This window comes from Scyliorhinus torazame, chromosome 15, assembly GCF_047496885.1.
Source record: "Scyliorhinus torazame isolate Kashiwa2021f chromosome 15, sScyTor2.1, whole genome shotgun sequence".
Classification (NCBI taxonomy): Eukaryota; Metazoa; Chordata; class Chondrichthyes; order Carcharhiniformes; family Scyliorhinidae; genus Scyliorhinus; species Scyliorhinus torazame.
The window spans coordinates 170,599,025-170,625,078 of NC_092721.1; the positions used below are offsets into that span (position 1 = coordinate 170,599,025).

The 26,054-nt window shown below is 48.0% G+C and overlaps 1 protein-coding gene across 1 annotated transcript in view; it reads left to right on the forward strand.

Moving 5' to 3' along the window:
• gpr143 (G protein-coupled receptor 143) overlaps positions 1–26,054 on the forward strand; it is a 120,813-nt gene that overhangs the window by 13,159 nt on the left and 81,600 nt on the right. The window contains exons 2-3 of the mRNA XM_072477107.1: positions 19,154–19,260; positions 19,455–19,549. Coding sequence (XP_072333208.1) covers positions 19,154–19,260; positions 19,455–19,549 — 202 coding nt within the window. The remainder of the gene's footprint in view (positions 1–19,153; positions 19,261–19,454; positions 19,550–26,054) is intronic.

The following is a 26,054-nucleotide window of genomic DNA, read 5'->3' on the forward strand; positions in this document are numbered from 1 at the left end:
CTAACGGTTGTGCCAGGGGTTAGCAAGAACACTTCTAAAAAGAAACAAACCAAGCACTTTGCTTTATTTCTAGAGGAGTAGAATTGAAAAGTAAACCTGTTATGATGTACACCTATCAAACTTTGACCAGACCACGTTTGGAGGACTGCATGCAGATCAGTTTGCCATATTATAAAAGGGTATAGAGGCACTGCAGGAGGTGCAGAGACAATTTACAGGGATGATACCAGAAATGTGTGGGCATGCATATCAGCAAAGGATCGGCAGTCTGGGACTCTTGCTTCAAAGAAGAAGGTTGAGGGGTGACCTAATGGAGGTCCTTAAAATGATAAACGGTTTTGATAGAGAGAGAGTGGGCGGGATTTACCAGCTAACCACACCGGCGGGAAATTCCGCTCCCAAGACGGCTCACGGGTTTCCTGGCGTCAAGGGGTGCTGTCAACGGGAAATTCCATTGACAACAGCGGGACTGGTAGATCCTGCTGGCGGGCCGCCTCCGCCGCTGAAAAACGCACAGCGAGCTGGTGGGAAAATTCCGCCCAATGTTTTTGCTTAGCAAGAACATAATTAGGGGGGTATCTATATAAGAGGAGGCCTTGTAGCACAGTGGTAGCACCCCTACTGCTGTACCAGAAGCTTTGGTTTCAAGTCCAACATTTGGACTTGCCACGGAACGGGTATTCATTACACAGGTGTGTGTGTATGTGTCTGAGTGCAAATAAAGCTGATTATTTATGTTCACATCGTCAGTTACCTTTTTTATTAGAGTCAATAGTGTTGACCATAATCAACAGTCCATAGAATGGACCACCCTCTTAGACAGTGCATTCCAGATTCTTGCCATTCAGAACTTTTGGAAACAATAAGAGCTTTACTTCATATTGTCTTTTGGTTCTTCTTGCCAATCGTCTTAAAATCCCATGCTCTGGATCTTGACCCTTCAGCCAACAGGAAAAAATTATTTCTGTTCTGCCGAAACTCCTCCTCATTTTGAACACCTCAATCAAATCTTTTTTATTCATTTACAGGATGTGGGTGTTGCTGACTAGGCCAGCATTTATTGCTCACCCGTAATTGCCCTTGAGAAGATGGTGGTGAGCTGCTATCTTGAACCGCTGCAATCCATGTGGCATAGGTACACATACAGTGCTGTTAGGGAGGGAGTTCCAGGATTTTGACCCAGCAACAGTGAAGGAACAGTGATATATTTCCAAGTGAGGATGGTGAGTGGCTTGGAGGGGAACCTCTAAATGGTGGTGTCCCCATGTGTCTGCTGCCCTTGCCCTTCTTATTTCTAAAGAAAACAACACCAGCTTCTCCAATCCATCTAAGTAACTCATCTCTGGGAACGTCTTGGTAAATCCATAGAATCCCCACAGTGCACGAGGAGGCCATTCGGCCCATTGATTCTGGACTGACCCTCCAAAAGAGCACTCTACCAAGACCCCCGCCCTATCCCTGTAACCCTGCGCGTTAATCATGGACAATCCACCTAACCTGCATATCATTGAACAGTGGGAGGAAACTGGAACACTCGGAGAAAACCCACGCAGACATTAGGAGAATGTGCAAACTCCACACAGTCACCCAAGGTTGGATTTAAACCCGGATCCCTGGAGCTATGAAGCAGCAGTGCTAACCGTCCCCTCTCCAGTCTTGACCCCCTTCCTCCCGAAAGTGCAGTGCCCAGAATTGGACACAGTTCTTCAGTTGAGGCCTAACCAATGTTTTGGAACTTTGCACTTGTGGGCAGGACCACTAGAGACCACCAACAAAGATATTCGTTAATAAAGAGAAATCACTTTACCCAGAGAGTGGTTAGAAAGTGAAACTTGCTACCATGTTTGAGGTGAATAGTATAGATTTATTTAAGGGGAAGCTAGGGAAACACACAAAGTATGAAAGGAATAGAGATTATGCTGATGAAGAAGGGAAAGGCATGTATGGAGCATGAGCCTGTAGGGTTGAATGGTCTGTTTCTGTGATTACAAATACCACGTAGCGGTTGATCCGAGGCTTAGTTCTCGCTCTGTTCTGAGATTAATAATCTTTATTATTGTCACAAGTAGCTTACATTAACACTGCAATGAAGTTACTGTGAAATTCCCAGTCGCCACACTCCGACGCCTGTTTGGGTACACAGAGGGAGAATTCCGAATATCCAAGTTACCTAACAAGCGGGTTTTTGGGGACTTGTGGGAGGAAACCGGAGCACCCGGAGGAAACTGACGCAGACATGGGGAGAATGTGCTGACTCCGCACAGACAGTGACCCAAGCCGGGAATCTAACCTGGGACCCTGGAGCTGTGAAGCAACAGTGCTAACCACTGTGCTACCATGCCGCCCTCTGGGCTGGCCTGTAGAATTGTCGATGTCTAACCTGTGGAGAAAGCTGAAAACATGGGCATGCTAATATTTCAGCCTTTTCATTGAAACTCTCTTATCTGAAATTCCCATCAGCTATGAACCGCCAACGGGCAGCACGGTGGCACAGTGGATAGCACTGCTGTCTCATGGCACCGAGGACCAGGTTCGACCCCGCCTCTGGGTCACTGTCCATGGGGAGTTTGCACATGCTCCCCAATGTTTGCGTGGGTTCATCCCCACAACCCAAAGATGTGCAGGTTTGGTGGATTGGCAGCGCTAAATTGCCCCTTAATTGGAAAAAATGAATTGGGTGCTCTAAAATTTATAAAGAAAGCTATGAACCGCCAAGCCATGCCTTGTGATTCTCCCTGCAATATTTTCCCTTCTTTCTCCCCTCAGACTATACATTGAGTTGCTCCTCATTACAGCTACTTAAATCCTCAAATTCACGCACTGAAACAGCAACATGTTGGGCAGCACGGTAGCACAAGTGGCTAGCACTGTGGCTTCACAGCGCCAGGGTCCCAGGTTTGATCCCCCGCTGGGTCACTGTCTGTGCGGAGTCTGCACATTCTCCCCATGTCTGCGTGGGTTTCCTCTGGGTGCTCCCACAATCCAAAGGCGTGCAGGTTAGGTGGATTGGACATGCTAAATTGCCCTTAGTGTCCAAAAAAGGTTAGGAGGGGTTATTGGGTTACGGAGATAGGGTGGAAGTGAGGGCTTAAGTGGGTCGGTGCAGACATGATGGGCCAAATGATCTCCTTCTGCACTGTATGTTCTATGTCTATGTTCTGAAGATTAGAGCCCCTCTTTGGACTACCTCCCCAGGTCTTTCGTGGTTCTTTACGTAGTTGGGAGGGCTAGGAACAACGTATGTTTTTTGAATGGCTTCCAAGTTTTAAACAAATAAATTCCGCCAGATATGGGTGTCACTGGTTAGACCGGCCCATCCCTAATTTTGATTTGATTTATTATTGTCACATGTATTGGTATACAGTGAAAAGTATTGTTTCTTGCATGTTATACAGACAATGCATACCGTACATAGGGAAGGAAAGAGAGACTGCAGAATATGTTACAGTTATAGCAAGGTGTAGAGAAAAGATCAACTTAGTACGAGTTAGGTCCATTCAAAAGTCTGATGGTAGTAGGGAAGAAGCTGTTCTTGAATCGGTTGGTACGTGACCTCTAACTTTGTTATCTTTTTCCAGACGGAAGAAGGTGGAAGAGAGCATGTCCGGGGTGCGTGGGGTCCTTAATTATGCTGGCTGCCTTTCCGAGGCAGCGGGAATTGTAGACAGAGTCAATGGATAAGAGGCTGGTTTCCGTGATGGACTGGGCTACATTCACGACCTTTTGTACTTTCCTGAGGTCTTGGGCAGAGCAGGATCCATACCAAGCTGTGATACAACCAGGAAGAATGCTTTCTATGCTGCATCTGTAGAAGTTGGTGAGTCGTAGGTGACATGTCAAATTTCCTTAGTCTTCTGAGAAAGTAGGCGTTGGTGGGCTTTCTTAACTATAGTGTGGGCATGGGGGGATCAGGACAGGTTGTTGGTGATCTGGACAACTAAAAACTTGAAGCTCTCGACCCTTTCTACTTCGTTCCCATTGATGTAGACAGGGGCATGTTCTCCACTACGCTTCCTGAAGTCGATGAAATCTCCTTTGTTTTGTTGACATTGAGGGAGAGATTGTTGTCGTCGCACCAGTTCACCAGATTCTCTATCCCATTCCGTATAGCAATTGTCCTTGAGAATGTGGTGCTGAGCTGCCCCTTTGAACTGCTGCAGTCTTTGTGGTATAGGTACACCACTGTGCAGTTAGGGAAGGGTTCCAGGATTTTGACCCAGTGACAATTAAGGAATGGCAATATATATCCAGGTCAGGATGGTGAGTGGCTTAAGGGGGGAACCTCCAGGCTGTGATGTTCCCAGGTATCTCCTGCCCTAGTCTTTCTAGATGGTAACTGTCATGGGTTTAGAAAGTGCTGTTTTGGGTTTGGAAAGTGCTGCCTTGGTGAATTTCTTCAGTGCCTCTTGTCGATGGCTGCTACAGTTTGTTGGGTGTGGTGGGATTCAATGTTTGTGGATTGGGTGCCAATCAAGTGGGCTGTTTTGTCCTGGATGGTGTCAAGCTTCTTGAGTGTTTTTGGAGCTGCACTCATCCACACAAGGGAGAGTATTCCATCACACTTGTGCCTTGTAGATTGTGGACAGGCTTTGGGGAGTCGGGAGGTGAGTTACTCGCCACAGAATTCCTAATCTCTGACTATGCAGCGCTTCCAAATCCATGACTGCTACCGTCTAGAAGCACAAGGTCAGCAGACACATGGGAACACCACCACCACTGGAAGTTCCCCTCCAAGCCACCGACCATCTTGATCTGGAAATGCTTCACTGACACTGGATCAAAATACTGGAATTCCCTCCCTAACAGCACTGTGGATGTACCTACACAACAAGGATTGCAATGGTTCAAGAAGGCAGCTCACCACGCAATGGGCAATACATGCTGGCCTAGCCAGTGATGCCCATATCCCATAAATGAATTTTTTAAAAATTGTATGACTAGTCCAGTTAACTTTCTGGTCAATAGTAACCCCTTGATTTTGATAGTAGATCAAAGGTGATGCTGCATTGATTTATTTTTTCATTTGACCTAAGTATGAGGCAGTATTTGAGTAGTAGTTTACAAGTAGCAATTGAGAATTATATTTATCTGCAGATCTGTAGAATTATATTTATCTGTGAATCCTGTTCATGCCCTTACATCATTGTTGACACATGACTGACTCAAATCCTGATGAAAAGGAATTTGTCCAATCATGTTTTCCCTCCCGTGTACCACAGTCTTACGATTGGAGAGCCAATGTATGTCCAAGGACAGCTGGTATCTGGGTACCTCTTATCTCCATATTCAGTCTCATCAGAACTCTCTATTGTCTCTGGGTTAATGGTCCATGCTGGACACTTTGTATCTGATGTCTTTACTGACTGTGTGTTAAAGCTTAATTACATTGTCCCTTTTTGCTGATTTAATTCGAGGGATGAATGTACCCATTCCATCCATGCCCCCTAGCCCTCCCAACCTATCCAAAACTAATCTTTTTAGTTTTTTCTAGCTCTAATCTAATTTTCACACAAGTGAGATGTCTGGAATTCACTGTCTGAGTGGATGGTGGAAACAGATTCACAATAACTTCCAAAGAAAATTGGATATACTCTTGAAAAGGAAAAATGCAGTGCTATGGGGAAAGATCCAGGGAGTGGGACTAACTAAGTAACACTCTGAAAGATTTGGCACAGGCATGATGGGGCAAGTGGCCTTTTGTGCTGTATAATCATAATTTTCTTCAGGCCCACACATTTCTGGAATTAAAGCCCACTTCTCTCAGCGTATCATGGATCTTTTTTTAAACTAGCAACAAATGTAATGATCCCTCCCTGAACCATTTCCATGGGCTCTATATCATCCATCATGAAATGAGATCCAAAATTATAGACTAGAGCAGTGCTTTCTCAACTTTTTTTCCCGGAGCCACTTTTCCCAACCAGCCAACCTTCGTGACTCACACCGGCCAATCTTTGCGACCCACCATTTCCGCTTCACTTTAATGCGACAGGTGAGCATGTTTGGTCCTCATGACCTCACTCCAATCAGGTTCACAGGGAGAGATGGCAATGTGCATATCTGGTGGACAGTTCCGCTGGTTCCTTTGTGCTGTCTTCATCTTTGTGAGGATGGAACGCATGTGTAGGTCATTGTGAAGGGCAATAGCAACAAAATGCTTGTTTTACTCAGCCTGGATAATTCTTGGTAGACGCCAATCCAGAATGCTGACAGTCTCATGGACTTGTGGCATATTTTTCATGTGCGGTCACAGGTGAGGCGTAGAAGTTCAGTCTCTTCATTTAGAGTCAGCTGTGAGTTAATAATTGACTGGCGCCTCGAACTCAAAAGGATTCTTCACCCACCTTTTCTCTTTCAAAATCTGAAACTTCTCCGCAGGAAAGTAATGGCGACAACTGTTGATCAGTGCCGCCAGATGCAACTGAATACGGCTTGCCAGTCTAATTACAGTTGCCTTACTAACATTGTTTTCTTTGATGCATTGCAGCAGTGTGGGAACATGTAGTAGTTTTGGCTTTGTATTCGCACTTACCAAACTTTCAGTAACTTCTGGAAAGCAGCTATTTCTTCATTGCTGAAAGCAATCATCATCCTTCCCTTGCAATTTGAGGCTCAGTACATTTAGAATTGAAAATATCTCTGCAAGGTCAGACATAGTTAGCATCCAACTCTCATTTTCCAGTATGTCCCCACGTATAACGCACATGGGCTTTGCATCCTGATTTGCATTGGCACAATTAACAAAACCATACCTCAAGAAATCATCTTTATACTGCTTTGTTCCCAGTTTACGTTTCTTCTTAGTAGGCTGTTCAGCAGAGGTCTGGAGCTCTGTATACAGTTAACACCTGCACTGCTTTGTCCTGTTGTAGACTTTCCTCAGCAGCTCTCTCCAGCAGATCAGTTGTGAGATCCTGGCCTCTTGAATCCCTGGCCCTCTCTTCCTTGTAACAAAATGATGAATCTTCAGTTCTTTACAGTCCTGTTGCTTGCTCGCACACAGCTAGAAAATGGGGGAATCTCTGCTTTGTGATTTCCCACCAAATGCAAGGACCTACAGGGCACATGACATCAGTGTGTATGTGCCGGATGCATAACCTGCTCTCTGCCACTGCTTCTGACGGGAAGACTATATCGTTCGCATTTAAAGGCCAGTCGTGGCTGGCATTTCCAACTTTAATGCTGGTTGTGGCCGTCATTCTTAAAAGCTGCTCATGGCTGTTGGGCGCTTCTCCTGTGATTGGAAACGCCACAGCCCGCACCCGTGGGTCGCAACCCGCAGTTTGGAAAATCCTGGACTAAAGTAGTCTAAATGAGGCCTCGCCAAGGTTAACACAGAGACAGCCTTTTTTTTTAGTTTTCTATTTTATCATTCTGGTGAAACATGCTTTATTTGCTTTGGCAATAGCCTGCAGTACAGGGTTTGTGAACCTTCAAGCAAACTTTAGACCATTCTGAGATCATTGAAGATATTTTAGAAATGCTTTCTTACTATTGTGTAATTCTTTTGGCAGAATAAAGTAAATGATGTCAATCAGACTACTTGCACGAATGAGGCTAAAGTATTCGGAAAACAAAAGTCAGATTAAAAGCATTCTAATCATTGTAGTGAAGTTAATCTACTTGAATGGAAATAAAGATTCTGAATTGGGGGAAGGCTGACTTTAATAGGATAAGTCAGGATCTGGCCAAAGTGGAAAGGGTGCAGCTACTTGTAGGAAAATCCACATCGGAGCAGTTGAAGTCATTCAAAAATGAAAGAGAGAGTGTACAGGACCGTCATGTTCCTGTAAAGGGTGGGAACAAAAGTCCGGAGATCCTGGATGTCAAGGGAAATACACAACTGGATCAGCAACAGGAGGAATACAGAGGGTTGCAAACAGTGGATGCATTGGAGAAGTGTAGTGTTGCTAATTTGTGTTCTCTTTATTTGGCTCTGAAGATGGCGGTCAATATGGTCGCCTTCCTTAATTCTAATTACGTTTTGCTCTAGAGTCGCCAGGTATCGTTCGATACCGCCACAAGGTTCAAATCGAATACTGATCAAAGACTCGATACACCAGTTCGTTAGTTCAAAGTCAAATGCTTATTTATTTACACATACAGTTAAATATACTCATGCACAAATACTACAGACTAAACTATCACGACTGCTAAAGCCTATACTTAGCTTCGGGCGCCCACTCAGTTAGAGGAACAATGGCCGTTGTTCGGTTCTGAGGCTGCTGGGGTGGAACTGGTACGGAATAACAGCTAGGAGCATCTGTCTGGTAGCGTGCGTTGACCTTGGACTTACTTGTTCTGGTGCAGCTGTTGGGCAGGTCTCTCCTCGGTGAGAGCCGGAGCCAAGAGAGTGATTCTCTCTTGGGAGATCCTTATACCCAAAGGTGCTTTGCGCGCTTTTGGGCGGGCCTTGAACTTGGCCCCAATTAATTGGGCCGTTTCTCGATCGTTCCTATTGATTTCCTCCAATAAAGGGGTGGGTGCCCTGATGGCTGGGCGTGTCCTAGGTGGCCGTTGGCCTGCATTGTTCTGGTCTCCTCTGGCGCTGGGGTGTCTGCCTTAGTATCGGTTACTCAAATGTTACGCTTTTGTCCCCGGAGATGGGCCATTAGTATGCTAATGGTTTGCAGTTTTGGGCTTGTCTGGGAGCTGCGGCTCCAATATGCAGACGAACCCTGAACTTCTTGTTTTCTCAGCATTGTCCATTTTCCCTGCAATCTTTGCAAAGTGTCCATTTTGTAATCGGGAAGTGGCCATCCCAGATGGCTACAGTAGAAAGTGCAGGGGGGTGCTTAGAAATCAGAAGAGCAAAGTGGGTGGCGGGGACATGAAAAGCCTCTGGCGGGGAAAATAAAGAAAAATCCCAAGGTGTTTATGAGTATATTAAGAGCAAGAGGATGACTAGGGAAGCAGTAGGGTCTATTTGGCACCCAAGTGTCAACCTGTGTGTGGAGTCGAAAGTCATAGGTGGGGTATTAAATAAATATTTTGCATCTGTGTTCACCATGGAGAAGGACAATGTAGGCATAGAAAGCAGGGAGGGGGACTGTGATATAATTGAACAGAGGGAGGAGCTTTTAGCGGGATGAATCCCCGGGCCCAGATGATATAGAACAGAGTACAGCACAGTACAGGTCCTTCAGCCCATGATGTTGTGCCAACCACTTATCCTAATCTAAGATCAGCCTAACCTACACCCCTTCAATTTACTGCTGTCCATGTGCCTAAGAGTCGCTTAAATGTCCCTAATGACTCTGACTCCACCACCTCCACCGTCTCCGCTGGCAGTGCATTCCACACACACACCACTCTCTGTGTAAAGAACCTACCTCTGACATCTCCCCTGTACCTTCCTCCAATCACTTTAAAATTATGTCCCCTCAGCCATTTCCACCCTGGGGAAAAGTCTCTGGCTATCCACTCTATCCATGCCTCCCATCACCTTGTACCACCTCTGCCTTCTTCGCTCCAGTGAGAAAAGCCCTAGCTCCCTCAACCTTTCTTCATAAGACATGCCCTCCAGCCCAGGCAGCATCCTGCTAAATCTCCTCTGTACCCTCTCCAAAGCATCCACATCCTTCCTATAATGAGGCGACCATAACTGGATACAATATTCCAAGTGTGGTCTAACTAGGGTTTTATAAAGCTGCAGCAAAACCTTGCGGCTCTTAAACTCCCCCTGTTAATGGAAGCCAACACACCATACGCCTTCTTAACAACCCTATCAACCTGGGTTGCAACTTTGAGGGACCTATGTACGTGGACCCCACGAGATATATCCTAAGCTGCTGTGTAAGGCAAGAGAAGAGATTGCAGGGGCTCTCGTGTTAATTTTGAAATCCTCCGGTGAGGTGCCAGAGGACTGGAGGACAGCTAATGTGGTACCATATTCATGAAGTGAAGTAGGGATGAACTAGGCAATTACAGGCCAGTGAGTCTATCATCAGTGGTAGTGAAATGATCAGAACAAATTCTGAGGGACAGAATGAATCTCCATTTGGAGAGGCAAGGACTAATCAAGGATAGTCAGCATGGGCTTTGTCAAGGGGAGATCATGTCTAATAAATTTGATTGAATTTTTCTAGGAGGTTGATGTGTTGGGTGTTCTGGATCACATACAGGTCACCAACACTTGAAGTAGTGCAACACTATTTTATTAAAAGGTTAACTAGTTAAACATACTTGAACTGTGGGTAAATATGACACCAGCTTTAACTAAAGACCTTTGCCTTGTCCTAACCAGTTGATGCACTCAGCACATGGTGAATGTCTGTGTTGCAGGCTGTGAGTTCTGTGCTCCTAGCTAGCTGCTACTCGAATGAGCGGGAACTCTGATGCCCCCTGTCTTTATAGTGTGTGTGCTCTCTCACTGGTGATTGGCTGTGGTGTTGTGTATGTTGATTGGTCCCACTGTGTGTCCATCAGTGTGTGTCTGCACCATGATATACTGGTGTATATTATGACATCCCCCCTTTTATATAAAAAAATGTGCCTGCGTGACAATAAATAGTGTATGGTGAATGTTCCTGACTACGTGTGTGCGAAATATTTACAGGACTATGTACATAAAACTAAGCTATTTACATGGGAAGGTGTGTGGTGCAGAAAAAAACAGTGTGTCACACAAATAACGAGATGAACACTATATACAAACCACTTGAACGATTAAACGGAAGAACAGACCAGAGAGTCCATTAGTGCAAAGTTCACAAATTAAGTCTCTGAGGTGGGTGACAAATCCTGGTTGACCGCCTCAAGGGTGGGTCAGGAGCCACCAGCTGAGGAGCGGGCTGGACTGCATCAGAGTGAGGAGGATGCAGAGTAACCGGAATCTCTGCATAGTCCAGGTCAGGGACAACAGGAGGGCTTGGCACTGGCAGAGGATCACGTAGCGAGCACGGAACGAGACGAAGGGCACGCCGATTACGGTGCAGAATAGGACCATCCGGTAGATGAACCAGGAACGAGAGGGGAGCCACCTGCCGAAGAACCACAGCAGTTGCAGACCAGTCACCATCCGGAAGATGAATGCGGACGTTGTCATCTGGAGCCAGAGCAGGGAGATCAGCTGCACGGGCGTCATGAGCCGCCTTGTGCTGTGCACAAGACAGTTGCATTCGTTGAAGGACTGGAACGTGGTCGAGGTCTGGGACGTGAATGGACGGCACCGTCGTCCTCCGGGTGCGACCCATGAGCAGCTGGGCTGGCGACAGGCCAGTGGACAGTGGGTCCGAGCGATAGGCCAGCAGGGAGAGGTAGAAGTTGGATCCCGCATCGGCAGCCTTGCAGAGGAGCCGTTTGACTATGTGGATGCCCTTCTCCGCTTTGCCATTGGATTGGGGGTACAGGGGACTGGATGTCACATGCACAAAGTTGTACCTCCTGGCAAAGTTGGACCATTCCTGGCTTGCGAAGCAGGGGCCATTGTCCGACATCACTGAGTGGGATGCCGTGACGAGCAAAGGTGTCCTTACAGGCACGGATGACTGCAGACGATGTGATGTCGTGCAAACGTACCACCTCCGGGTAGTTTGAAAAAAAGTCTACAATCAGAACATAGTCCCTGCCCAGTCGATGCCGACCTTGGACCAAGGGGACGTGACCAACTCATGGGGCTGTAGGGTCTCACGTGGTTGGGCCGGCTGGAACTGCTGACAGGTGGGGCAGTTGAGCACTGTGTTGGCGATGTCGTCATTGATGTCGGGCCAGTACACTGCCTGTCGGGCCCGTCGGCGGCACTTCTCCACGCCAAGATGGCCCTCGTGTAGCTGTTCCAAGACGAACTGGCGCATGCTGTGCGGGATAACAATGCGGTCCAGCTTCAGAAGGACACCATCGACTACCGCCAGATCGTCTCTGATGTTGTAGAACTGCGAGCATTGGCCCTTGAGCCACCCGTCTGTTAAGTGGCACATGACATGCTGTAGCAGGGGGTCAGCCGCTGTCTCGCGGCGAATTTGGACGAGGCGTTCATCCGTGGCTGGTAGATTGGAGGCCACGAAGGCCACATGGGCGTCAACCTGGCAGACGAATCCCGCTGGGTCACACTGGGTGTTGACTGCCCTGGACAGAACGTCGGCTATGATCAGGTCTTTGCCCGGGGTGTATACGAGCTGAAAGTCGTGTCGCTGGTGTTTGAGCAGAATGCGCTGGAGGCGAGGCGTCATGTCGTTCAAGTCTTTTTGTATTATATTGACCAGCGGGCGATGGTCGGTCTCGACGGTGAATTGGGGAAGGCCGTACACATGAAATTTGACAACACCGGTCAACAGGCCCAGGCACTCCTTTTCTATCTGCGCGTAGCGCTGTTCCGTGGGGGTCATGGCGCGTGACGCATATGCAACGGGGGCTCATGATGAGGCCTCATCGCGTTGCAGGAGCACTGCCCCAATGCCAGATTGGCTGGCATCGGTCAAAATTTTTGTCTCTTTCGCTGGATCAAAAAAGGCCAATACCGGGGCCGTGGTAAGTTTGGTTTTAAGCTCTGTCCATTCGCTCTCGTGGGCCGGAAGCCATTGGAAATCTGTCATCTTCCTGACCAGGTTCCTGAGAGCTGTGGTATGAGAGGCGAGGTTAGGGATGAACCTCCCTAGGAAGTTGACCATGCCCAGAAATCGGAGGACCGCCTTCTTGTCCTCTGGCTTTTTCATGGCTGTGATAGCCGCCACCGTGTCCACATCCTGCCGCACACCCAACTGGGAGATGTGGTCCCCTAGGAATTTGAGTTCCGTCTGGCCGAAGGAGCATTTGGCTCTGTTGAGGCGTAGGCCCTGCTCCCGTATGCGTTTGAACACGCGCTGGAGGCGACTGATATGCTCCTGCGGGGTGGTGGACCAAATGATTATGTCGTCAACATAGATGCGAACACCTTCAATGCCGTCCATCATTTGTTCCATGATCCTGTGGAATACTTCTGACGCGATATGATCACCAATGGCATCCTATTGTAACAATATCTGCCAAAAGGGGTGTTAAAGGTACACCGTTTCCTGCTGGATCTGTCTAGTTGAATTTGCCAGAATCCTTTCGAGGCGTCAAGTTTGGTGAAGAGCTTGGCCCGAGTCATCTCGCATGTGATCTCTTCGCGCTTGGGGATTGGGTAATGCTCCCTCATTATGTTGCGATTCAGATCCTTTGGATCAATGCAGATTCTGAGCTCGCCGGAAGGCTTCTTTACACACACCATGGAACTGACCCAGTCGGTTGGTTCCGTAACTCTGGAGATCACTCCTTGGTCTTGGAGGTCCTGCAGCTGCTGCTTGAGGTGGTCCTTGAGGGGTGCTGGGAATCTGCGAGGTGCATGCACCACAGGCGTGGCGTTCTGTTTGAGTATGATCTTGTAAGTATATGGGAGCGTGCCCATGCCTTCGAAGACGTTGCGGTGCTGGTCAATGATGGCGTTGAGATGCGCTCTGAAGTCAGCATCCTGGAAGGCAGACGTGTCATCAGGAGAGAGAGTGAACTCTTTGAACGAGGTTAGCAATTTGCAGGCCTGTGCGCCAAACAGGGAGTCCTTCGAGGAGCCCACGATTTTGAAAGGAAGGATGGCTTTTCGTGACTTGTGCGTCACTTCGAGTTGGCATGAGCCGGTAGCAGGAATGATGTTGCCACTGTAGTCCAATAGTTGGCAGGCCGATGGGAGAATGGTTGGTTTGACACGAAGGCTTTGGAAAGCAGACCACGCCTTGAGATTGGCGGAGGCACCAGTGTCCAGGTGGAATCGTATTTGGGACCGGTTGCCCGTCAGGGTGGCACACCACTCATTGTCTGGATCGATGCTGTTTACCGACAGCGGCTGGTGTCTTTGCTTCGGGGACAGCCTGTTTTTCGTTACGACACCGACTCGAAAAGGCACCTTCGGGTCCTCGGTGTCACTGCTGTGTGGGAGGTCCGCATCGGACTCAGTGACCGTGGGTTGAATTGCCCGAACATTCCTGCGAGGCTGGCTGAAACGATTATGAATTGGAAGGCTGAGCTGCTCGACAGCAGGCAGCATAGTGGCCAAGTCTTCCACATCGTAGGCATTGTCGAGATTTTGCGGGGCATTGCCGCTTTAAATGGGCGGAGCCACAGTTGCCGCACGTCGTGACGTCAGCACGTTCGCTGCGCCACCGCGCATGCGCGGTGCGGTCCGGCATGGTGCGCGTCTGCACATTACGTTCCTCCATGCCGCTGTCCCCTCGTTTGGTGCGTACAAGCTCGGGAGTCCGCGAAAAGCGCGCGAAATGGCCGCCCTCATCCAGGCTGACGCCCTGGAGGTGTTCAATCACTTGGACCCGTTCCGCCTCGTGGGGACCTTGCCGCACCGTTTCAGCCGCTTGTTACGGGAGTACCGATTGGTGGCATTTTCATGTAGGACACCGGTCTCGATGGCGGTCGCTAGGGTGAGTTGCTTTACTTTGAGGAGCTGCTGACGTAGGGGCTCCGACTGAACACCAAAAACGATCTGGTTGCATATCATGGAGTCGGAGGTGGGCCCGTAGCTGCAAGATTGCGCAAGGATGCGGAGGTGCGTTAAACAGGATTGGAAAGGTTCGTCCTTACCCTGCAAACGCTGCTGGAACACGTAGCGTTCAAAACTTGCATTCACCTCTACGCTGCAGTGAGTGTCAAATTTGACGAGAACAGTCTTGAACTTCGTCTTGTCTTCGTCATCTGCAAAGGTGAGAGAGTTAAAAATATGGATGGCATGGTCCCCGGCCGTGGAGAGGAGAAGAGCAATCTTTCTGGTGTCTGAGGCGCCCTCCCTGTCCGTGGCTTTGAGGTAGAGCTGGAAGCGCTGGTTGAAAATCTTCCAGTTGGCCCCGAGGTTGCCGGTGATGCGGAGCGGCGGGTTGATGTCCATGTTGCAGAATGACGGAATGCTGGCGGAAGGCAGATCACTTGCAGGTAGGTCTAAGAAGTGCTAGTATGCAACCACTCCTGGTATCATGATGTGTTGGGTGTTCTGGATCACATACAGGTCACCAACACTTGAAGTAGTGCAACACTATTTTATTAAAAGATTAACTATTTAAACATACTTGAACTGTGGGTAAATACGATACCAGCTTTAACTAAAGACCTTTGCCTTGTCCTAACCAGTTGATGCACTCAGCACATGGTGAATGTCTGTGTTGCAGGCTGTGAGCTCTGTGCTCCTAGCTATCTGCTACTCGAATGAGCGGGAACTCTGATGCCCCCTGTCTTTATAGTGTGTGTGCTCTCACTGGTGATTGGCTGCGGTGTTGTGGCTGCGGTGTTGTGTATGTTGATTGGTCCCAGTGTGTGTCTGCACCATGATATACTGGTGTATATTATGACAGAGGTGACTAGGACAGTGCAGTTGATGTAGCCTACATAGATGTCAGTAAGGCCTTTGACAAGGTCCCTCATAGGAAACTGTTCAAGAAGGTAAGAGCCCATGGTATCTAGGGCAATTTGGCAAATTGGTTGCAAAATTGGCTTAGTGGCACGAGGTAGCGGGTGCCGGTCGAAGGTCGTTTTAGTGACTGGAAACCTGTGTCCAGTGGTGTACCACAGGGATCGGTGCTGGGTCCCTTTCTATTTTTAGTATACATTAATGATCTGGGCAGGAACATGGGTGGTATAATCAGTACGTTCACAGATGAAGCAAAAGTTGGTGGTGTGGTAAATAGCAGGAGGAAAGTCATAGATTACAGAATGACATTTTGTCACACACACGGTGGTGAGCATCTGGAACAGGCTGCCAGAGGCAGTGGTAGACATGGATACAATTTTTTCCTTTAAAAAGCAGTTAGACAGTACATGGGTAATGTGGGTATGGAGGGATATGGGCCAAATGCGTGCAAGTGGGACTAGCTTAGTGATGGAAACTGGGCGGCATGGACAAGCTGGGCCGAAGAGTAAACATCTATGACTCTATGACCTAGACGCCCTGGTCAAATGGGCAGAACACTGGCAAGTGCAATTGATCCCTGAAACATGTGAGGTGATGCATTTTTGGAGGACTAACAAAGCAAGAGAATGCACAATGAATGGTAGGACACTCAGAAGTACAGAGCGACCTTGGGTTGCATGTACAGAATATAACAGCCGGGAGGTTATGATGGAGATGTGTAATACACTTGTTAGGCCACAACTAGAGTACTGTGTGCAGTTCTGGTCGCCACACCATAGGAAGGAAGTGATTGCACTAGAGAGGGTGCAGAGGAGGTTCACCAGGATGTTGCCTGGGCTGGAGTGCTTCAGCTACGAAGATAGGCTGATTAGGCTGGGGTTGTTATCTTTCGAGCAGAGAAGGCTGAGTGGGGACCTGATTGAGGTGTATGTATCGGGAGAAACCTTTCCCCTTAGTTGAGGGATAGATTTAAGGGAATGGGCAAGAGATTTTAAGGGGGTTTGAGGAAAAACCTTTTCACTCGAAGGGTGGTGGGGATCTGGAATTCACTGCCTGAAAGGGTGGTAGAGGCGGGAACCCTCACAACATAAGAAGCATTTAGATGAGCACAATAGCATACAAGGCTACGGACCAAGTGCTGGAAAATGGGATGAGAATAGATAGGTACTTGATGGCCACTACAAACAAGAAGAGCATCTTCCTGTGCTGTAAAATGTTGACTCTATAATTCTATAACATCATCTGACTTCAGTAAGAAGTCTTACAACACCAGGTTAAAGTCCAACAGGTTTGTTTCGAATCACTAGCTTTCGCAGCGCTGCTCCTTCCTCAGGTGAATGAAGAGGTAGGTTCCAGAAACATATCTATAGACAAAGTCAAAGATGCAAGATGATACTTTGAATGCGAGCCTTTGCAAGTAATTAAGTCTTTACAGATCCAGAGCGAGGGATAATCACAGGTTCAAGAGGTGTGAATTGCCTCAAGCCCAGACAGTTGGTAAGATTTTGCAAGCCCAGGCCAGAGGGTGGGGGGGTGAATGTAATGCGACATGAATCCAAGGTCCCGGTTGAGACCGTATTCATGTGTGCAGAACTTGGCTATAAGTTTCTGCTCGACGATTTTGCGTTGTTGCACTTCCTGAAGGCCGCCTTGGAGAATGCTTACCCGAAGATCAGAGGCTGAATGCCCTTGACTGCTGAAGTGTTCCCCGACTGAAAGGGAACATTCCTGCCTGACGATTGTCGCGTGTCCACTCATCTGATGTCGCAGCGTCTTCATGGTCTCGCCAATGTACCACGCTTCGGGAAATCCTTTCCTGCAGCGTATGAGGTAGACGATGTTGGCCGTGTCGCACGGGTATGTACCACATACCTGGTGGGTGGTGTTCTCACATGTAATGGTGGTACCCATGTCGATGATCTGGCACGTCTTGCAGAGATTGCCATGGCAGGGTTGTGTGGTGTCGTGGTCACTGTTCTGAAAGCTGGGTAGTTTGCTGCAAACAATGGTTTGTTTGAGGTTGCGTGGTTGTTTGAAGGCAAGTAGTGGGGGTGTGGGATGACCTTGGCAAGATGTTCGCCGTCATCGATGACGTGTTGAAGGCTGCAAAGAAGGTGTCGTAGTTTCTCCGCTCTGGGGAAGTACTGGACGACGAAGGGTAATAACAATAATAGCTTATTGTCACAAGTAGGCTTCAATGAAGTTACTGTGAAAAGCCCCTAGTCACCACATTCCGGTGCCTGTTTGGGGAGGCCGGTACAGGAATTGAAACCCGCGCTGCAGGCATTGTTCTGCATTACAAGCCAGCTGTTTAGCCCACTGTGCTAAACCAGCCCCAGGTTGTGTCTCGTGTTTGTCTTCTGAGGTGGTTGGTGAGATTCTTTTGCTGTGGCGCGTTAGAACTGTCGATTGATGAGTCGAGCGCCATATCCTGTTTATACGAGGGCATCTTTCAGCGTCTGTAGACGTCTGTGACGCTCCTCCTCGTCTGAGCAGATCCTGTATATACGGAGGCCTTGTCCATCGGGGATGGCTTCTTTAATGTGTTTAAGGTGGAAGCTGGAGAAATGGAGTATCGTGTGGTTATCCGTGGGCTTGCTGTAAAGCGAAGTGCTGAGGTGACCTTCCTTGATGGAGATGAGTGTGTCCAAGCATGCAACCGTTTCTGGAGAGTAGTCCATGGTGAGTCTGATGGTGGGATGGAACTTATTGATGTCATTGTGTAGTAGTTTCAGTAATTATTCGCCGTGTGTCCAAAGGAAAAAGATGTTTCTGGTGTCTAACATGGGTTGAAGGTCCTATGCGGTGAGGAGGTCTTGTTCAAACTTGTGCATGAAGATGTTGGCATATTGAGATGCGAATGTGGTCCCCATTGTTGTTCTGTGTGTCTGGATGAAGAACCTGTTGTGAAGACGTGATCCAGAAGGAAGCAGATGAGTTGCAGAATTGCGTCTGGAGATTGGCAGTTGTGGGTGTTGATTACTGAGGCTGTTGCAGCAATGCCGTCGTCATGGGGGATGCTGGTGTAGAGTGCCGAGACGTCCATTATGACAAGGAATGTTCCTGGTTCAACTGGTCCACGGGTGCTGAGTTTCTGAAAGAAGTCTGTCGTATCACGACAGAAGCTGGGCCATTTCACTTTTTCCTTCTGCACGTGTGCACGGGATCGGTTCTTGGCCTACAGCGGTGAAAATGAACAAGCTTCACGTGTGCCGCCATTTCCCAGCCGGCCCACTGGGAGCTGCTGTTTCCGAACAGTGACTCCGATTTCAACGTAAGTTCCTTACAGTATGTGACAGGCGGCACGGTAGCACAGTGGTTAGCACTGCGCCAGGGTCCCAGGTTCGATTCCCGGCTTGGGTCACTGTCTGTGCGGAGTCTGAATGTTCTCCCTGTGTCTGCGTGGGTTTCCTCCCGGGTGCTCCGGTTTCCTCCCACAAGACCCGAAAGACGTGTTTGTTAGGTGAATTGGACATTCTGAATTCTCCCTCTGTGTTCCTGAACAGGTGCCGGGACGTGGCAACTAGGGGCTTTTCACAGTAACTTCATTGCAGTGTTAATGTAAGCCTATTTGTGACAATAATAACGATTATTATTATTACAATCAAATATAGCAAATTGTTTTTCTATTGAAGTCCCAATACATTCAGATGCATCTTAATTGACTCAAAGCTCTGTTCAGCATCTTCTAAATGATTTTGCATCGCCCACCCCGCCCCCTACCTTAATGTAGCTTTTTGCTGTGTGCTCAATATTCCCTCAAATTAAGGTATGCCTCTTTCTTTTAAGGAATAATAACCAGAGCATCAGTGTGGCTTGGCTTCCCAGATTTTGTTACAAGAATCTCAGTTAATGGAACTGAATCATGGCCAGCAGCTTTCTGTGTCACCAGCGCTGTGAGTACGATCGATCTGCTACTGAAGCTTTAATACTGGTGTAAACATTTATCCCTAACCTCTTTTCAGTTAAGATATCAAAACAAGTTTTTACATTTCTAGCTCTTCCTATTATCACTCTATAATAACTAACAATGCAAATTTGTTTCATTCCGCCAACAACTGAAGCATTCTTTATCCATGTTGCCCAGCAGATTTGGATTCAACTGTTCTATAGTGCCACCTTCTGGTGGCTGTTCTGCTACGCGGTGGATGCTTATCTTGTTGTAAAACGATCTTCTGGACTAAGGTAACTTTACAGAAGATAATTATTAATGAATAGTTTACAGGAGATTAGTACATTCCAGCTATACGTGATCTAAAACTTGCAAGTAACCGCATTAAAGCTGCTAGCACTTCTGAATTTACTGCCACTGTTTAAAAGTTTCAATGCTTAAAGGAATCAAAGTGCTTCGATGTGTCTCTCCAAGATATGATGCAAGGTGCGGCCGGCAAATGTCATTGTACCATAATTCGCAATGTTCAGCTTTTCTTAAAAGAGGGTTAACAATAGTTGATCATGGCACCTTGTCCATTTGTGGTGGAGGCTTCAAGGACCAGGGGACACCATTAAGTGAGAAATGAAAAGACCGGGGGTAAGAAGGGAAGTAAGGTGGACCTTTTTTACCCTCCTCCCAGTTACAGATTTGTAGAAAGGTTACCAGGGAAACAAAGGCGGACTTGCAATGAAACACACAAGTGCTGCAGCACGGGACTCCTGGCCAATGGAGCCATACAGAGGGGAGACTCTATGTGTCCCCAAAAGTGAGTCCGTCTCTGCTGCGATGTTTTTAGTGAGGCGGGGAGGAGGTGCTGGCCATTGGCCATAGAATGGAGCAGCGGGCTGACACTCGACTTCCAGGTCAAAGCTGAGGAGGGCGGGTGGGCAATCAACCAAAAAGAACAAGAGACCACCACGTCTGATAGCCAGCAGCAGCAGCCAGCCAGGAGCACCAGTGGCCATCGTGGCTCGAGGCCTGGCCTCCCGAGCGAGAGCCTAGAGGCGAGCAGCGCAGCAGTCAGAAGGTGTGAAGACGGCCAGGCAAGCGTCAGTGCCGTGTCTCGGGGGAATCAGTGAGCAGCGGCCCGCAGGAGCGGGGCCACTCGACCACAGCCAGAGGCTAGGCAGGGCTGAGTGTCAGCAGCAGCCAGACCGGGCGACGAGAGTGGGATTTGGGGTGTCTGTGCCTTGCATTGTGTGAGTTGAGGGTGGTGGGGTCAGGAGAGCATTGATGTCATTGGGGTAGGAATGCAAAATTGTTGGGGGCAGAGTTCGACCTTGTTGGGGGCAGAGTTTGACCTTGTTGGGGGTGGGCTGCCACAACACCAGAGGGCAGGGCATGAAATGGAGCCCCGCAAAGAGGGTGAGCACGGGGCCCCCAAAAGTGTAAGCCTGCCTCAGCAGGAAGGTTTCAAGTGTAGAGTGCAAAAAAAGTAATTAGATATGTCCTAAAGAGCACAGAGATGAAAGTATATTACGAATAGATGAGATTGACATTAATTGAAATTTGTGTCATTTTCCCAATAACCTGTGTTTCCGTGCTATCAGGTTACAGTTATTAGAATTATTTTTCTTTTGGAAATTGTTCGTGAGACAATATTAAACATGTAAATATTCCCAGCACGGCTGCCAACTATGAGCCAATTGCGATTCCTCCCATTTGCAGACTTAATTTTCTGTGTTCACGATTCAGGTGGGAAATTTAAATGTACAAAGCTACTGTTTCAATTTTCCGTTGAAAATATTACTTTAAAAGTAATAAACTCCTGCAAATTGTGGCCTTGGCTCTCTCAATGTTGTGTTGTGCAACACACAATATTGAAATCATTAGCGCTCCTGGCTCCATCTGTACTAGATCAAACCACAAGGAATGTACTGCACGATTAAAACAATTCTCTTTACCCCATTACCAAATAAATGTTTAATATGTAATTAATCCCCAATGATGAAGAATGTTTTCTATCACTTGAATAGAAATCATACCTCCCTAATACAATTCTATTTCTATCATTAGGAGAGCAGCTCTTTTTAGGTATTGTTATATGTTTTGGATCTTTCTAAGTGATAAGAGTCAAGGACTCGGCTTCCTTTATTTCATTGGGAGATATCATTATCTGTTCTGAGTAAGGCCAGTAAATAGGAAATTTATCAAGATCAGCCTGTGATTGGACTTGATGGGAATTGCAAACAATCAGTCCTGCCTCACAGTACATGTCTGCTACTACCTGATGTGGAGCAAGCAAAAGGTTGGGGATATCCATTGCCTATTCAGAAACATTTTCCCAGTTTAAATAGAGCACCGTTGGATGATTAAGATCTGCTGCTGAACTTCAGGCTCCCTTGCTGGTGGGTTTTGGTGGAGGGGTTGGGACAGGGACAGTTGTTGGGGAGCGTGAAATTGAAGGAAAGGGATTTCCTCAGGGTTCCCGCCCTCCCCAAACTGTCAGCAATGTTATGGCTGGGGCAGTCAAGGCCTCGGACGGGCTGCACACCCTCGCCCCAATTGAAGCCCTTACCGTTTCCTGGCCAGCCTCAATGTTTAGGCTGCCGGGAGGATTTTCCTGGCGTGGGGGAAGCCCGACAATGAACAGGCTTGGGTCTCGGCCGGGAAGGGGGTAGTGGGGGTGACTCCTTCAAAATCCCTCTTCTGACTTTGGGTCCATTAAGGTCCGGTGGTCCAGGTACTCTAATTTTATAGAAAAAAGAGATAGCCTTTGTTGTATCATTTATTGCGTGTGTAATTTGTGGCAACCATATTGCCTGTTAGTCCATGTTTGATTTACATCGATTCTGATTCACGTTAAAGTAAAAGTTGCAAAAAGTGAAATCTTGTTGGCAATGTCTTCCTTTGGCGGTCGTTTGGTTTGCGGTGCCCACGTGGGGATCTTAATAAGGCTCCCTCAGTGCTGTACAATTCCATGGTAGGACAGGAGACAATTCTGTGGCAACAATAATATTGAAAACGGTGATGCACGATCAGTTGCACAAAGACGAGAGTTGAATACAACTGAGGCTTTATTACACCAAGATGTGTGGCCTCCTACAGCAGCTGGTGAAATGGCTTCTGTATGGGGAGCACACATATTTATACTCCGCCTACTGGGCGGAGCCAGCAGGCAAGGCCTACCCCCGTACCTGTAGTACAGGGCCTTACCACACATCTCCTAATATATACAACAGTGGTGATTACCACAGACAGCCCGGGTAAATATCTTGGTTTCTGTTGATGAGTTTGCAGCCAAACTGACGGTCTTACCTGATGTCGACAAAGGTCTCGGCAAGCCAGCCATGTCAAGAATGTAAGACTGCTATTTGCCTTTTTTCCAAATTATGAATTCATGTGTGATGACGCCGTAATACTTACCTTCAATCTAAAGCTGGAGGCTGGGAAATACAGTTGCTGATGAGCCTTGGGCCTTTTGCAAATGTGCCGGCTGGGAAATGGGAGCAGAGTTTATTTATTTTCTGCTTGTCAGGCTGGGGCCCGGCCTTGCTTGCCCCTGCAGAATGAAAGCATTGAAACGGCGTGACATGCTGGTCAGGTGCCCTGAACCGGAGCGACATACCGAGGAAGATGTCCCAAGGAGCAGGACCAGGGGAAGGAGACAGGCAGAGGTCCCAGAAGTATGTCCCAGGCTGGGCAAAGAACAGGGGTCAGAAAGAGATCCCGGAAGTGAAGTTAAAAGAATGGCGCAGAGGGTTAAAGGGAGAGTGCGAGGAGCGGACTCGAAGGAAAGCGGACTTGAGGGAAACACTGAAGAGCCGAGGAGGGAGCCGAAGATTGGTGACTTCCTTCTGCAGGATTGTTGGGAGCAGTGGTGTTCTGTATGGCGCGGCCAAGGATCTGAAATTGTGCTCAGAAGCTGAAGTTTGAGTGTACTCTGAGATCAAGGGGACAGGAATCTCGGAGGGAGAGACTGAAACCCTGCGAGGTGGGGCCATTGCTGCAGCTCTGTGAGCCAAATCAAGTTCTTCAGATGTGGAGTTTGGAATCCCTTGTGATAAAAACGAAATATTGGAATTTTTCCATCTGTGAAATAAGTGTGGCGGCGGGCAGGAAAAGCAGCATTCTCCCCACTGGCCGCAATGTCTGTTTTTTGCACCCGATTGTTTGCCTCGCACCCCATTAAATATTCCTCAACCGGGAACATTAGAACTCACCCCCACCTTCCCACCTTGCCTGGTACATGGAGCCTTGCCTAAGGCTCTGAAGTCGTTGCGCTAAAGCCTGGCACAGAGTCATTAGAGGCGTGAGCGCAGCGCAATGCAAGGTAGGCAAACTGACCTCAAAGTCAGGAGCAAGGTGCCGTTTGCCTGGCGCATGTCATTTATATCCAATTGTGATGCACAGAGGCCTAATTCGACACCGTCGTGGCCTTTTGAACAAACGCGGGGCCGTGATTCCAGCGAGCTGCCGTGACACTGAGCATTCATGATATTCTAATATATTCAAAAGATCTTCCTGTCATAGTTTGGCGGTAAACCCAACCGGCCATTGAAGGCTGGAGAGGAATATCGCAACCTTATTTCCTGCTGACAAGAAACTGACTTCCTGGCTCCCGCAATATTTTCCCCTCCTGCCCACCATTATGCCTGCCGTGGGTGGGAGCATAAAATGCCAAAGTTTCAGTGAGACTGGTTGGTTCACAGTCCGGCAAATGTCAGGGTGGGCTGTTGTGTGATGAATGTAGGATTTTTAAATATATAATGTATCATATTGCAGTAATGTTATTAAAGAGTCTAGGTTAAACTATCCAGACTCTGTGGCTGCAAAAAAGGAGCAATTAAAATGTTGCAAAAGTGAGATCATCATTAATTTCAACCATGTATATTGTTTACCTATGTGGATCTAATGGAATTTTGTTTATAGAAAGAAGTTTCCCTGGGGTTTAGATCATTTGAGGGGCTATAGTTGTCTTAATAATACGGTCATAACCCAGTTAATGGGGGACCATGATGATGTCATTATTTGGAGGAGCCAGTCTGTAGCAGTCACTTCGGAGGCGATTCTCCGAGACCCTTGCCGGGCCGGAGAATCGCCGCAACCGCGCCCTGACGCCACCGCATGATTCTCCGAGGTGCGGAGAATCGGCGCCATTTGCGCCGGCGCATTTGGCATGGCGCTGGCCGCAGGCCACTGGAATCGGCGGGGCCGCCGATTCTCTGGCCCGGATGGGCCGAGCGGCCTCCCCGATACGACAGAGTCCCGCCGGCGCCGTTCACCCCTGGTCGCTGCCGGCGGGAACGCTCGGGGGGCGGCCTGTGGGTGGGGCAGGGGGGGCTCTTTCACCGAGGGGGGCCTCTGATGGGGTCTGGCCTGCGACCGGGACCCACCGATTGGCGGGCGGGCCTCTTTTTCCCCCCCCCCCCCCCCCGGGTCTACTTTCTGGCGCGGCCTGCCCCTGAACACCGACCCCATGTTGGGTCGAGGCTGGCGCGTGTAAGAAGTTCCCCGCGCATGCGCAGGATTGAGCTGGCCCAACTGCGCATGCGCGGGTTGGTGCGGCACCCATTTAGCGCCGCGTAAGGAGGATGGAACTGCTCCAGCCCCATGCTGGCCCCCTGTGGGAGCCAGAATAGGTCGTGCCTGGGCCCTGTTGGCACCGGCGATGGTGTTCATGACGACCCGAACACTTGGCCTCAATATCGGAGAATCGCCCCCTTTAGCTTTTAGTTTTGCTGGGAGCTTGAAGCTGACCAGGAGTTTTTGCCAAAAGATGTCAGGTTAAGTTGTCTCCCACAGACAGCAAAACTTGCAGCTGGTCTTTTAAAGGGGTTTTCTCTCTCTTCAAGCTGTCTATTCAAGTGTTTGCTAACTGTATTTACAAGTGACGGCTTTTGGCATGTGATGGGTTTTGCTTGATTGGAGATAAAGCATCAGTTAAACCTTAGTTATTGTTAAGAATTGTTTAACCATTAATTGTAAGCTGTTAGACATTTTTCAGGTTTATATTTTCACTATGATGAGATGTTTCAGTTCAATAGTAACATGTTGAAATATTTATTCAGGCCAGTCGAGATGTGCTCCACATTCTCGTCATTGATATTCCCATTCGGCGAGTTGCTGTGGCACTTGAACAGTTTGTAATTTTTTAAAAAGTGATTAAAGCAAAACAAAATTGGATCAATTTAGTGAGTGCAGAACAAAGCGAGATTTTAAAATGTAAATTCCTCAAGTATTTTTTTTGTAAATAAGATCGGGTTTCGTAAAATAACAGCAGAAATATGTATTTTTAATGTCTGAAGTATTTAGAAAATGTCATTCATGCCACGAGTTGCGTGGTTTCCCCACAAGATAATGCCTGCCATAATTCCAGAAAGATTTAAATAAAATATATGGAAGAGTCAACAAAGACAATTGGTGGGATTCCGGCCGTTCCCGCCACAATGGGGAAAAGGCGTTGACAGTGGTGAGATTAGCCTGATCCCACTGCCACTCCATGGCGGGTCACCTCTGCCGCTGCAAAATATGCCGCAGTGGGGGGCGGCAGGCGGGAGATCGTGCCCAATATGTTGCCAGAACATTGAGAGTATCAGGTTTAAATTGCCCATGGTGCCCATCATGGAAATACAAAGGATAACAGACTGAATTTGCTGCTTTGGAGAAATGTACCGAAGTGTGACTACAGCAAGGCCAAGCCTGTTACACTTGAAACAAATCAGGTCTGGAAAACACTGCAAAAACACCATTTCTATTGATCTGTTTTTCACAAGACTGTTCGTCCCCTTCTGTAGCCTAAGGTACATTGTCTTG